The 12,074-nt window shown below is 47.3% G+C and overlaps 3 protein-coding genes across 5 annotated transcripts in view; 1 reads left to right on the forward strand and 2 right to left on the reverse strand.

Moving 5' to 3' along the window:
* The window catches only part of LOC310675743 (olfactory receptor 51G2-like), a 53,311-nt gene extending 48,883 nt beyond the window's left edge, over positions 1–4,428 (forward strand). For 2 of the 3 annotated variants that reach the window (XM_083436789.1, XM_083436791.1), the window contains one exon: positions 2,989–4,428. In XM_083436789.1, the coding sequence (XP_083292915.1) occupies positions 3,144–4,079 (936 nt within the window). In that variant the 5' untranslated portion in view covers positions 2,989–3,143 and the 3' untranslated portion in view covers positions 4,080–4,428. Of the gene's footprint in view, positions 1–358; positions 675–2,988 lie in introns of those variants that run through there. The other variant, XM_083436790.1, reaches the window with a different exon arrangement.
* LOC310676823 (uncharacterized protein) overlaps positions 1–7,414 on the reverse strand; it is a 28,545-nt gene extending 21,131 nt beyond the window's left edge. The window contains exon 1 of the mRNA XM_083439000.1: positions 6,380–7,414. Within this exon, the coding sequence (XP_083295126.1) occupies positions 6,380–7,318 (939 nt within the window). The 5' untranslated portion in view covers positions 7,319–7,414. The remainder of the gene's footprint in view (positions 1–6,379) is intronic.
* Positions 1–12,074, reverse strand: part of LOC310675486 (uncharacterized protein) — a 448,115-nt gene that overhangs the window by 159,719 nt on the left and 276,322 nt on the right. The gene's annotated exons all lie outside the window — the stretch shown is intronic.

Below are 12,074 nucleotides of genomic sequence, written 5' to 3' on the forward strand. Positions count from 1 at the left end.
GTTGATGAGCTTGAGCCAGTGATTTTTCCCCCCGAAGTCAGATAGGCATTCTCACCTCTAGTGCTCTCCTGCCTCTTGACACCCTCCACCCAGGGTGCAGTTCCACCCATTTTGGGAACCATTACTTTAAATGGTGCCTCTGGCACTAAGTGCAGATCCATCTCCCAGCAGAATCAGCAGAGGGAGGCAATTACAAGCAGGTACCTGCTGGGAGGCTCAAAACTGGCAGAGCTTCCTCCTTCCCACAGGGACAAAAGGCCACAGAGGTGTCAGCCTGGGAAGAACCATAAAGGCCATTTGATTGCTCTGTGGACTACAGGCTCTGCAACACAATCACTCTCTCACTCATGATTTCTAGATAGATTAGGGTGTGCTGGACCACCTAGTTTTCAGGGTATGAATGCTTGCTTCTATGTGGGAAGAGGTCTGGGCAGCAAACCAGCAAATGAGCCATTGGTTCTTCCATGCCTACCAGCCATTTTCTTCGTAATGGTAACACATTCAGGACAGACACAAGAAACAATTTCTTCTTGCAGCACATAGTTAAACCATGGAACTCGCTCCCAAGGGAGGCAGTGATGGCCACCAGTGTGGATGGCTTTAAAAGAAGATTGAACAAATTCTTGGAGGAGGAGAGGACGACCGAGGGTGCTCTGCCTGCACAGTCATAGATGGTAATGCTTCTGGAAACTACAGGTGGGGAGAAAGTGCTCTTGTGTGTGAATCCTGCTTGTGGGTTTCCCCTTGTGGCATCTAGTTGCCCACTGTGAAAAGGAGACACTGGGCCAGATGGCCCATTGGCCTGATCCAGCAGGTGCTTTTTACCTTCTGGTATGATTTGACACTGATATCTACAGCACTAGTCCAGAGAGTGATCTGGTTCCTGCACAAAGACTTTGGTCTGCATCACATGCAGGTAGTTGGGGGAAGAAGCCAGAGTTGAACAAGCAAAGAGTGGGATGGAGAAAGGAAGGTGAGGTGAAGCGAGGAGGGCTAAGGTGGTCCAGAAAGTTGTGAAGAGGAGCTGGGTCTTGAAAAGGTACTTGAAAGAGGAAAGCGATGGAGCCATCTGCAGAGAGAGGGAAGCTGGTCCAAGCAGAGAAGAGGCTGCCCTATACAGAGTCAGGCACCAGTGGTCTCAGGCACAGGACTAGCTGGTGCTGCTGGGGACCTTTTGCACCTACTGCTGAGCTACAGCCATGGCATTGCCAATAGAGCAACTCAAGAGCAGCTGTAGATCCGGGACAGACTACATTCTTCTTCACACAACGCAAAATCAATGTCACAGGAGGCAGCGATGGCCCCCATCATGGATGGCTTTAAAGGGGGAATTAGACAAATGCACACGAGAGCTCATACCAAGAACAAACTTAGTTGGCCTCTAAGGTGCTACTAGACATTTATTTTATATAATATATATATATCCTACAGAAGCTAGTTAGGATATCAATGGGTATCCATCACAATGGCTGTGTTACTTTCCTAGAACTGTAGAGTTGGTACCCTTGCTATCGTAAGGCTTTTTCCGGATTTTGAATTCTTTCTGCCCACCTTGCGTATTCACTTACAACATTTCACAACTTTAAATGCCTACCCAGATGATTAGAAAGTTGAGGGTTTTTTTAATCCGTTTTGATTTTTACCTTTTGTTTGTTTTAATGTAGGGCTGTATTTCCCCCCCTCTTGCTTTTACTGTTCTGTTTTCGCTTTGAGGTTTTGTCTTGTTTTATTTTACAAATGGATAAATTTGTGAAATAAAATCAATAAATTATTTGAGGACTTGGTTGCACAACTATCCAGCCTCTACCTTTGGGAAGGGAGCCAGGCAGCAAGAAGAGAGAGGGCGAGAGATGGCATTTCTGGGTGCTGGAGAGAGCTTTGGGGAAAGATAAGATCTCTAGAGGGCATTCACTTAGGGTGCTGAGGAACTCCTACCTCCTCTTTGCCACCCCTCAAAAGTCACTTGCACAACTCCTCTTTCTTCTACAATGAGCCCAATTCTGGCTTTTACATAAGCTCACTTCTAGACAGTTGAATAGGGTTTTGTACTGGCATTTGGAAGTAGGCAGTACTCTTTTCTATCCACAACAAAATGGAAATATGCCCTGCAAAAAGAAAACTCTCACTGTAGTCTCATTATTTGAACCATACAATAAGATTGTCTTCCATAAACACGGTTTTAACATCTAGCCCGACTTCCTGCAATGCAGGAATCACAGCTAAAGAATCTCTGGCAGATGGCCATCCGGCCTCACCCTGCCTTCTTTCATACAACCAGTCCATGAGATTCCTCTGGCTGTCGGCTTCCTCTGCCTTAGCATCCCTGTTGCCCCTTGTAGAATTCAACAGGGAGGATGAAGAAGAAGGGGACAAAAGTAGAATGAGTTGGCTCTGCCTGTTGTTGGCTCTGGCAACACCTACTTCCCTAAGCCTAAGGACACTGACAAACTGGAACGTGTCCAGAGGAGGGCAACCAAAATGGTCAAAGGCCTGGAAACGATGCCTTATGAGGAACGGCTAAGGGAGCTGGGCATGTTTAGCCTGGAGAAGAGGAGGTTAAGGGGTGATATGATAGCCATGTTCAAAAATATAAAAGGTTGTCACATAGAGAAGGGAGAAAGGTTGTTTTCTGCTGCTCCAGAGAAGCGGACACGGAGCAATGGATCCAAACCAAAAGAAAGTAGATTCCACCTAAACATTAGGAAGAACTTCCTGACAGTAAGAGCTGTTCAACAGTGGAATTTGCTGCAAAGGAGTGTGGTAGAGTCTCCTTCTTTGGAGGTCTTTAAGCAGAGGCTTGACAACCATATGTCAGGAGTGCTCTGGTGGTGTTTCCTGCTTGGCAGGGGGTTGGACTCGATGGCCCTTGTGGTCTCTTCCAACTCTATGATTCTATGATTCTACGATTCTAAGCCCTACCGGCCCTGACAGCTTTCAGGCAGCTGTGCTATCTAGTTACTACCATTTTTCTGCCTTTTTCCTCTCAAGGGTCCCATCTCCAGAAGACAGGAAAGGACAAAAAGTTGTAAGGAACTCCTTGGATATTCTTCATGCCCTAACCAATGTTGGTTGGTAGTAGGATACCTTTTCCTTACTTGCACCCAAGAGGCTGATGCTCCTGGAGGGACCCACCAGACCACATCATGGATCTCCAAAACAGCACCAAGACCAAGCCACCAGTGGTCTGGCTTACTGGGTTCTCTGGCATGGAGTCCAGCTACATCTTGATTTCCATCCCATTCTGCTCCATGTACATCATTTCCATCATGGGAAATGCCATTATTCTGTTCATTATCAAAACAGACCAAAGCCTCCACGAGCCCATGTACATTTTCCTCTCCATGCTGGCCATGACAGACCTAGGCTTATCCCTCTCCACCATGCCTACCATCCTGGGCATCTTTTGGTTCAACGCCAGAAGAGTCAGCCTGGATGCCTGTTTCACTCAGCTGTTCTTCATCCACTCGCTGTCTTTCATAGAATCCTCTGTTCTCTTGGCTATGGCTTTTGACCGCCTCGTGGCCATCTGGAAACCTCTGAGATATGCCTCCATCTTAACTGTGCCGAGGATAATCAAGATGGGGCTGGCCTTCGTGTTCAGAGGTGTGGCTCTGATTTTCCCACTGCCCTTCCTTCTCAGGAGGCATCAGTACTGCCGGGCCAATGTCCTCTTCCACTCTTTCTGCCTGCACCAAGAGGTGATGAAGCTGGCCTGCTCAGACATCACGGTCAACAGCATCTACGGGATGTTCGTCATCGTCTCCACGGTGGGCGTGGACTCGCTCCTGATCCTGCTGTCTTACATCATGATCCTCAAGACGGTCCTGAGCATCGCCTCGCGGGAGGAGCGCCTCAAGGCCCTCAACACTTGCGTCTCCCACATCTGTGCCGTCTTGCTCTTCTACATGCCCATGATTGGCTTGTCTGTGATTCACAGGTTTGGGAAGGATTCTCCTCTCCTCATCCGCATTTTCATGGGGTATGTTTACCTGCTGGTGCCACCCCTAATGAACCCAGTTGTGTACAGTGTGAAAACAAAGCAGATTCGGGCCAGGATAATCCAGATATTCTCCAAGTGAAGGGCCAGCTCCTCATTCTTAGAACCTGTTCTGCTTTGCTGAAATTTGTTGGCAAAGGGGAGGTGGTGGGGAGCCACTCTGCAACAGTTTCAGTGGTGATGGTTGGGAACTCTGGGTCAGATGAGGACAGCTGTGGCCCAGCAAGGCTCATCTTATGTTCCTGGTGAGGTCTTGATCCATGTCCTGGGTAGATGGAGACAGCAGCAGGTGTCTGAAACGCAGGTGTCTAAGATTTAAAAAGACCTCCCAGAGTGTCTTACAAAGACCACTAATAAGGCAGTCCCTGTCCTAGGGCTTTAGAATCTAAAGTACCCATTTATTTCTTAGGAATGGGGTTATTGGTTTGGTTTGGTTTGGTTTGGTTTGGTTTGGTTTGGTTTTATTATTATATTTTGTGTTCTCATTTTGTATTTTAATGTGAAGCGCCCTGTGATCTTTGGATGAAGGGTGGTGTACAAATTTAATAAATAAAAAATAAATTTCTACCCGATTCCTTATTATGTTTGGTGCATCTGCAGCAGCACAACCAGACACCTTCATCTGCCCCACCTGCAACACAACATGTCCCTCCTGAATCAGTTTCTGTAGCCACAGCAGGTGCTGCCATCTTCCAACAGTTTGACTTCACCTTCAAAGGCACACTCCTCCATTGTCTCCTGGGACAGACGGATGCCAATCATTTTATTCACCATCCATGTTTTGGCTTTTTACCTTGTTCCTTATTGGCTACATCCACTTTATCATTGCGTTTGCATTACATGGTTTGCCTCAGTAAACAATGAAAATTGTTTCAGATATGATCTTGTGTTTTGTGGCCCTTCCTATTTCTTCAACCTTATCCACTGGGGTGCAATATTGAGCCCAGGTGCGCTTTCCTTTGAGGAAAGGTTGCAGCATTTGAGGCTTTTGAGTTTAGAGAAAAAGTGAGCAAGAGACAACATAATTTTAGTTTATAAAATTATGCATGGCACAGTGGAAAGCTTTTCTCCCTCTCTTCTAACACCTAGCAATCGTGGAGATCCAGTGAAGCTAAATGTTGGAAGATTCATTATCTGTCCTGAATCTTCCAACATTTAGCTTCACTGGATCTCCACGATCGCTAGGTGTTAGAAGAGAGGGAGAAAAACTGTGCAGTGCACAAACTATGGCACTCCCTCCCACAGGAGGCAGGAATGGCCACCAACCTAGATGGCTTTAAAAGAGAATTACCGGTAGACACATTCCTAGAAGAGAGGGCTATCAATGGCTATTAGCCCAATGACTAAGCTCTGCCTCCACAGTTAAATGCTTCTGAATCCCAGTTGCTGGAAACCACAGGAGGGAAGAGTTGCTCTTATGCTTGAATCCTGCTTACAAGTTACCCATAAGGGGCGTCTGGTTGGCCACTGTGAGAACAGGAGGCTGGAGTAGATGGGCCACTGGCCTGACCCAGCACAGGCTCTTCTTATGTTCTTATGCTCAGCTGCTGCCACCTGACATTTGCCTCCTTGTGTGAGGTGTGGAGAGTCCTTCCCTCCCTTTGGTATCTTCACAGATAAGAATTAACAAGCAGTTGATAGATTTATAGTCTTTTTATTACAGCATCATGTTGTGAGCACAAATGCACAGCTCTCTGCAAGGAGGGCAGTTGGCTAGTCTAATCCTTCTTCCAGCTTCTACAGCATTTTGAACGCCAATGGAAGTTCCTCCCTCCCTCTGACTCTGAAATATGCACAAACTGAAATACGCACACTCATATAAGCAGCATAAATTACAAAGTCAGTTAAAAATAATGAGCAACTAAACTATTATTACCATTGCAAGGCTGTCTATTCCCATTCCACTCTCCATCTACAAAAATCCCAAGAAAAGCAAATATGCCTGTACATGGTGCTGAAATGACCTAAGAGTTGGTGCCAAAACTGCCTCTAATTTTTTTTTGGGGGGGGGGGGGCACTCCAAAATCTAGAATTCAACTTTAAAGAGCAGGCTTTTGCATGGCGGAGAAAACATGTTTGGACACAGAGCATTAAAGTTCTGCCTGGAAAGAGAGGGCCAAAAACTGAGTGTGGATAAGCCATTGCACTCCTGTTCTTTTGGCAAGAGGTCATTAGAGGCTGACTGGTGTTGTGTGGTATGCTGCTTTATTTACACCTCTATACGAGTTGAACATAGGTGGATAAGAATCTAAGAAGAGACTCCTGGATTAGGCCAATGGCCAATCTAGTTCTCAGAGAATGAAGAGCCCTCTCTTCTCCTGTGGTTTCCTGCAACTGGATGCAGCTGAACTCAAAGAGATGCTCCAAGTTCCTGGCCTTTTATCTGGTTTTGACACAGAAGATCTTGAAGAGGCCCTGCTGGATTCTCTTGGTCCTTACTCCATAAATAATGGGGTTCATCATGGGTGGAAGGAGCAGGTATATATTTGCTACCAGAATGTGGACATGGGCAGCCACGTGACCAAACCGGTGGGTTAAGAAGGAGAAAAATGCTGGAGTGTAGAAGACCAGGATGACACAGGCGTGAGAGCCGCAGGTGCCAAGAGATTTGACCCGTGCTTCCTTGGAAGGGAGCTGGAAAACAGCCTGGAAAATAAGGATGTAAGACACGATGATCAACACCAAGTCCAGCCCCCCAGTTAGAAAAGCAACCAGGAGACTGTAGGCCCTCTCTGCCCCCGTGTCCACACAGGTCAGTTTCATCAGAGCCATGAACTCACAGTACGTGTGCAAGATGACGTTGCCTCTGCAATACGGGAGCCATTTCAGGAGGAAAGGGTGCGGGCTCAGGAGGATGGCCCCCCGTAGCACGATGGTCAGTCCCATCTTGGCAACCACATCATTGGTCAGGACCGCTGCATGTCTCAAGGGCTTGCAAATGGCCATGTAGCGGTCAAAGGCCATGGCCAAGATGAACCCAGATTCCATGGTTGAGAAGGAGTGGAGCAAGAAGATTTGGGCCAGGCAGCCATTTATATGGATGCTTCCATGGCCAAACCAGAAAATGCTCAAGATTTTGGGCACAATTGTGGTGGTGACCACCAGGTCGGCACCTGCCAGCATGCAGAGGAATAAGTACATGGGCTCATGGAGGCTCGGCTCTCTCTTGACGACTACCAGGAGGAGACAATTCCCAAGGAGGGTGAGGATGTAGAGGCAGCAGAAGGGGATGGAGATCCAGATCTGAACGTCCTGTAGGCCTGGAATTCCCACCAAGATGAAGGTGGAAGGGTGGAGCAGGGTCCAGTTGGAAGCCAACATTGTATGCTGAGCTCCTGGGAAAGGTTTCACTGAGCAGCAGCCATGGTATGTCTTTGAGCCTGCAAAGAAAGATCCCAGATACGTGACCAGAAGGAGGAGGAGGAGTACCAGGAAGAATGGTCGAAATTCAATGATTATTAAGTTAAATTAATATGATTAGTTTTAATAAGGTTTGATTTTTGTTTGTTTGTTTAGTTGTTAGTGTGTCTATAATTTTGTGAAAATCAATAAAAAATTTGGGAAAGAAAAAAAAGAAAGATCCCAGATAGTATTGTAAGTTTGAAGAGGAGTCAGTCTGGATGATGTCACAAGTGCCTTCCAGTTCTTGGGGGGTCCTGTACCCAGTGAGGTTAGAATCTGACAAGAGAAGTTTGCTGAACAGGTCAGACAGATTTATTTGTAAGATAATGGTCTTAGCTGGCCATTTAAGTGTCAGCATCTCAAAAGAATGAGCTCGGTTGCAGGAGCTACAACTAAAAGATGATGCAATCCAGGCTAATGGGTGAGCCTCATCTCAAAGCTGCCAGGTGGAGAGAACAATAGGAGTGCATTGTCTGTGAACTGCTGGAAGTAGGCTAGAAGCTGGAGACACAGAGACCAGCTTGCTCTGTGCTGGATCCAAACCTGTGACTAATGGAGAGCAAAATCTGTTGTGGTATTGATGCAGTGAGCTCCTCCATGCTTATGGGGTGTGCGCTCACAACCATGTATCGTAAAGACACCACAGTCTCTGCTGGCCTTTATTCCAAGAAAACTGAACTCCAAGTAAGTGCCTAGAACCCATGGGAGAAACATGAGTGTCAATAATTGGCACTTTTTATTCCAGGGTCTCCCTACTAACCCTACTATCTCCATCCATTTCTCTGATTCAGCTGAATTCAATTTTCTTACCCAAAGGAAGCCCAAAGCAGCTGGGAACACCATGTGAAAACCAATGCAATGATGCCAAAAGACAAACAATTAGAGGAGTTATCTAATTGGGGAGCAGGGGGATGCCCTCTGTTTGTGAATGATGTCAAATTGATGGAGATGCTGCAAGAAAAGTAGATAGAGGCAGAAAAGTAAAATATAAGCAGCCCTCACTTCTTGTAGAGGACTTTTCCCGGTCCCTCCAAATTACCTTGAGCGACGGTGGGGTGGGCTCTCTTCCTTTCTGGCAGGCTCTTCAAGCAGTGAATGAGCAACCAGCTCTTAGGGATATTCCAGCTCTGGATTTCCTGCAGTGAGCAGAAATGACTGGACTATATGGCATTCAGGGATCCCTTCCAGTGCTATCATTATATGGTTCTACTGGCTCACTCTGGACTCCCCCCTTCCCAATATAACAAGTCTCAGTTCCGTCAACTTCTGATGCCAAGGGATCAAATATTCTGATGCAATTACAGTAACTCTTTGTTCGCTCAGCTCTTATCTACAGTTTCTACAGTTTCTAGGACTGCCTATCGGGCACCAGGCCCAAGGTTTGCTGAAACGTTTGCATGGCACCCCTCCAATCTCTTGCCCTCTGATTTTGGCACAAGAGTCTCATTTTGACTCCTCCTGGCGAGCTGGTTTCTCTTGGGCTACTCAGAGTCCTCCTACCTCACTTTCTCTGGCACCAGCGGTGAGGAAAACTGAGCCAAACATTCCCCAACCCCTTTTCCTTCAAGGTCATGATGCCAGGCCCATCAGAGATAACCTCAGTCCTGGAGTGTGCTGGGGCCAGCATCTGAAAGTTGGCCCCGTAAGCATTCTTAGTTGTCATATCCATCCAAAACACGATTGTTTTGTTCAAAATGTAAATCCCTCAGTACATCTTGAAAAAAAAGGTCATTAGGTTCTGTACGATGCTTATATTTCACAAAGACTATGCTAGATGCCTCATTTTACCGGAGTTTAAAATATTTCTGTGACTAAATTCCGTGGATATTTTTTTTTTAGATGGGGGGAGGGAACCTGTGTGACCATAATGTAAATGTTTATGCAGGGGCAACATTAAGGTTGTTTAAGCTAATGATTTTTAAAATTTAAAGTACTGGTATTTATATAAAGTAACCAATGTAAAGAACTTTGAATGCTAAATGTTGGATATGAATAATAATAACAATACTAATATATACCTCACCCATCTGGCTGTACATTTTATAGTTAAGTTAAGAAATTTTATTAGTCAATTGGATATTTTCCTAATAAACTTCTCCCTTGACACCCTCTGAAGAACAGCTTTGAATGAGGAGAAAGATCTCATCAGCTGCATGGAGAAAGTGAACTCAGTTAGACTTACTCTTGAGTAAGCCCACACAATGCTGTGCACACATTTACCTACAAGTAAAGCCCCATGGTTGGACCCAGGCAGGCTTACTCCCCAAGAAAAGCAGAAAGAACCAAACTGTAAAGTGAGCACGATCCTATCTGTGAGCACTTACTTGGTCCTGAAGCACTTACTTCAATAAATAAATCAGAGACTGGTGCAGAAATGGGGCAAAGTAAGCAGAAGGCTGAACAAGGAGAAACGGAGAGAAACCAAGATTAACAGATTCGCCCCTTCCCCATTAAGATCCAAGGACTTTTCTGAAATTCAGTAGCAGGAGGGGAGATTTCTCTTGTGTCAGATCCTGCTTTCAGGTCTCCCATTGAGGCATCTGGTTGTCCACTGTGAGAACAGGATGCCGGACTGGACAGGTCTGGATCCAGCAGACTCTGCTTATGTTCTTATTCCCTGTATTTACCTGCTCCTGTGGTAGCAGCAGCAGCAGGTAGAGGGGGAGGGCATCTCCAGAAGGCAGAAATTGGACCTGGGAGGTTTTTATGCACCACTTGCTCAGGGAGGAGATGGTGCAAATCTGCTGGGAATCTTTTCCCATCAGATTTGCACCATCTGCTGAGAATTGCTACAATCACACTGAGATTCAGCTTGGTTCTAAATGTGTGTTTCATGAACAGTTGTGCAGGCTGGGAGGGGGAGCCTCCCTGAACTGCAGTGGGTGGGTGTTGAGGGTGTGAGTTGGAGCAGCCCTCCATCTGAATAGACAGCGGTTGTGGCAACGTCTTAGCACTTAAAAGGATTTCACAGTGTTGTAAGATGAGTGATGGGACAGGAAAGGGTTAATGGACCCAGGAGTCGTACTGCTGGGGATGCCATCCATAGTCCTGGCCCACCATGCCAGGGGAATGGTTGGAGAGGCCTCTGGAACCTCAGGAAGCATTTTGGAGGGAGGGCCCTGCTCTTTTTCTCAAACCCCACCCCTTTAACGAAAGATGTTAAGATCTAGGTGTCTGCGAGGGAGAGTAATGGCAGGAGACTGAGAAAGGTACCAATGCACAGAGAGCGGAACCTGAACTCTGCAAGCATCTTAGGGAACTGACTGCCTCCCCGGAGGTCGGATGCAGAACTGCAGGTTTTGAAGTGTTAAACAGTGAGATCCCACCTGTTGTGGGGTGTTCCCCGGGCTTAAGTTGGATCATTAAACAAAAGGCCCTGGCCAAGATAATGAAGCAGAACAGCAGTTAGGAGGCCTGATCTTTATTGTTGCAACAAGACTTCAAGCTGCAAGGAGCAGAGAGAACCCCCAAACAAAAGGTGCTTCTCCTTTTAAAAGTTCCGCATACTTCCCTTAGCTGAGCTCTATACATATCTATATAAGTTGAACATAGGTGGATGAGAATCTAAGAAGAGACTTCCCCTCAGCTGAGCTGGGTCTGCAACGCAGGCTTTGACAGCTGCAGTTCCAGGGAAGCCCTTGTTAGGGGGCGCTATTGTATAAGTGTATCGTTGTTGCTGTCAAAATGGATTCTTCTGATTGGTTGTCGGCTTGACAGCTATTTGAATGATAGTTATTGATTGGCTAGGCATCTGGTGGATGGGGAATCATGAATGAATATTGCAGGGGTCGGCAAACTACGGCCCAGGGGCAAGATGCGGCCTGAAAGGGTCGCGAATCTGGCCCGCACGGCCATCTGAAAACCCGCCAAGCGTCTGCGGGGTGGCAAGCATCTCAGCGTGGCTTTTCAGCGGCGCAGGGACTGATTGGTGAACTCCAACACGGCCTTTCATTCATTGAGCCGCCGCCAACATGCAGCCACCCATGGCTCCCACAGCAGCGGGCTGCTGAGCAGAGAGCGATGCAGGGTGGAGCAGCGAGGGGGCTGGCGGCTTTGGCGAGCTTGTGGGGCTGGCGCTGAGGATGCAGCTGAAGCTGGGCTTCCTCTTGCTCACGGTGCTGCTGCTCAGCTCCTTCCTGGGGCTGCTGCTGCTCTGGTCGTCGCTCTCGCCCCACGCTGAAGAGACCAGCCCGGGGGGACAGGGTCCAGGAGAGACACTGCTTCCCGGCCTAGGGAAGGCAGAGGAGGAGGCGGGGTCTCTGCACCTAGACGGATGGTGGACCTCCCCTCCACCCCAGCGGTCTCCCTTTGCTGCCTGCCTGCTGCCCGCCCGCTTCGGAGGCGCTGGGCTGAAGCCCTCTTTCTCTCTGCCTGGGCTCCTTCTGAAGGAATGGGTTTCTGCGCAGTCAGTTTAAAACTGACCCAAAATCCCCATTTTCCCTCCTCCAAGGGAGCATTTCTAAAATGCATTAACTTGAGCTTTTCAAGCTCAGGAAGCTTGAGCTTGAGTTAATGTATAAACAGAAAACCCAGCTGTATAAACAAGTGCTCAAAGCCCTCTCCCTTATCAGTCCCTGACGGCAATGAGTGGCCTTGCCAGTTCCAAGTAGAGCAGGGATGGCACGTCTGGGTCTTATCTTACATCCTGACCACGAAAGACGCACAGACCTTGCCA

Source organism: Podarcis tiliguerta, assembly GCF_965153285.1.
Source record: "Podarcis tiliguerta genome assembly, chromosome: 4".
Classification (NCBI taxonomy): domain Eukaryota; kingdom Metazoa; phylum Chordata; class Lepidosauria; order Squamata; family Lacertidae; genus Podarcis; species Podarcis tiliguerta.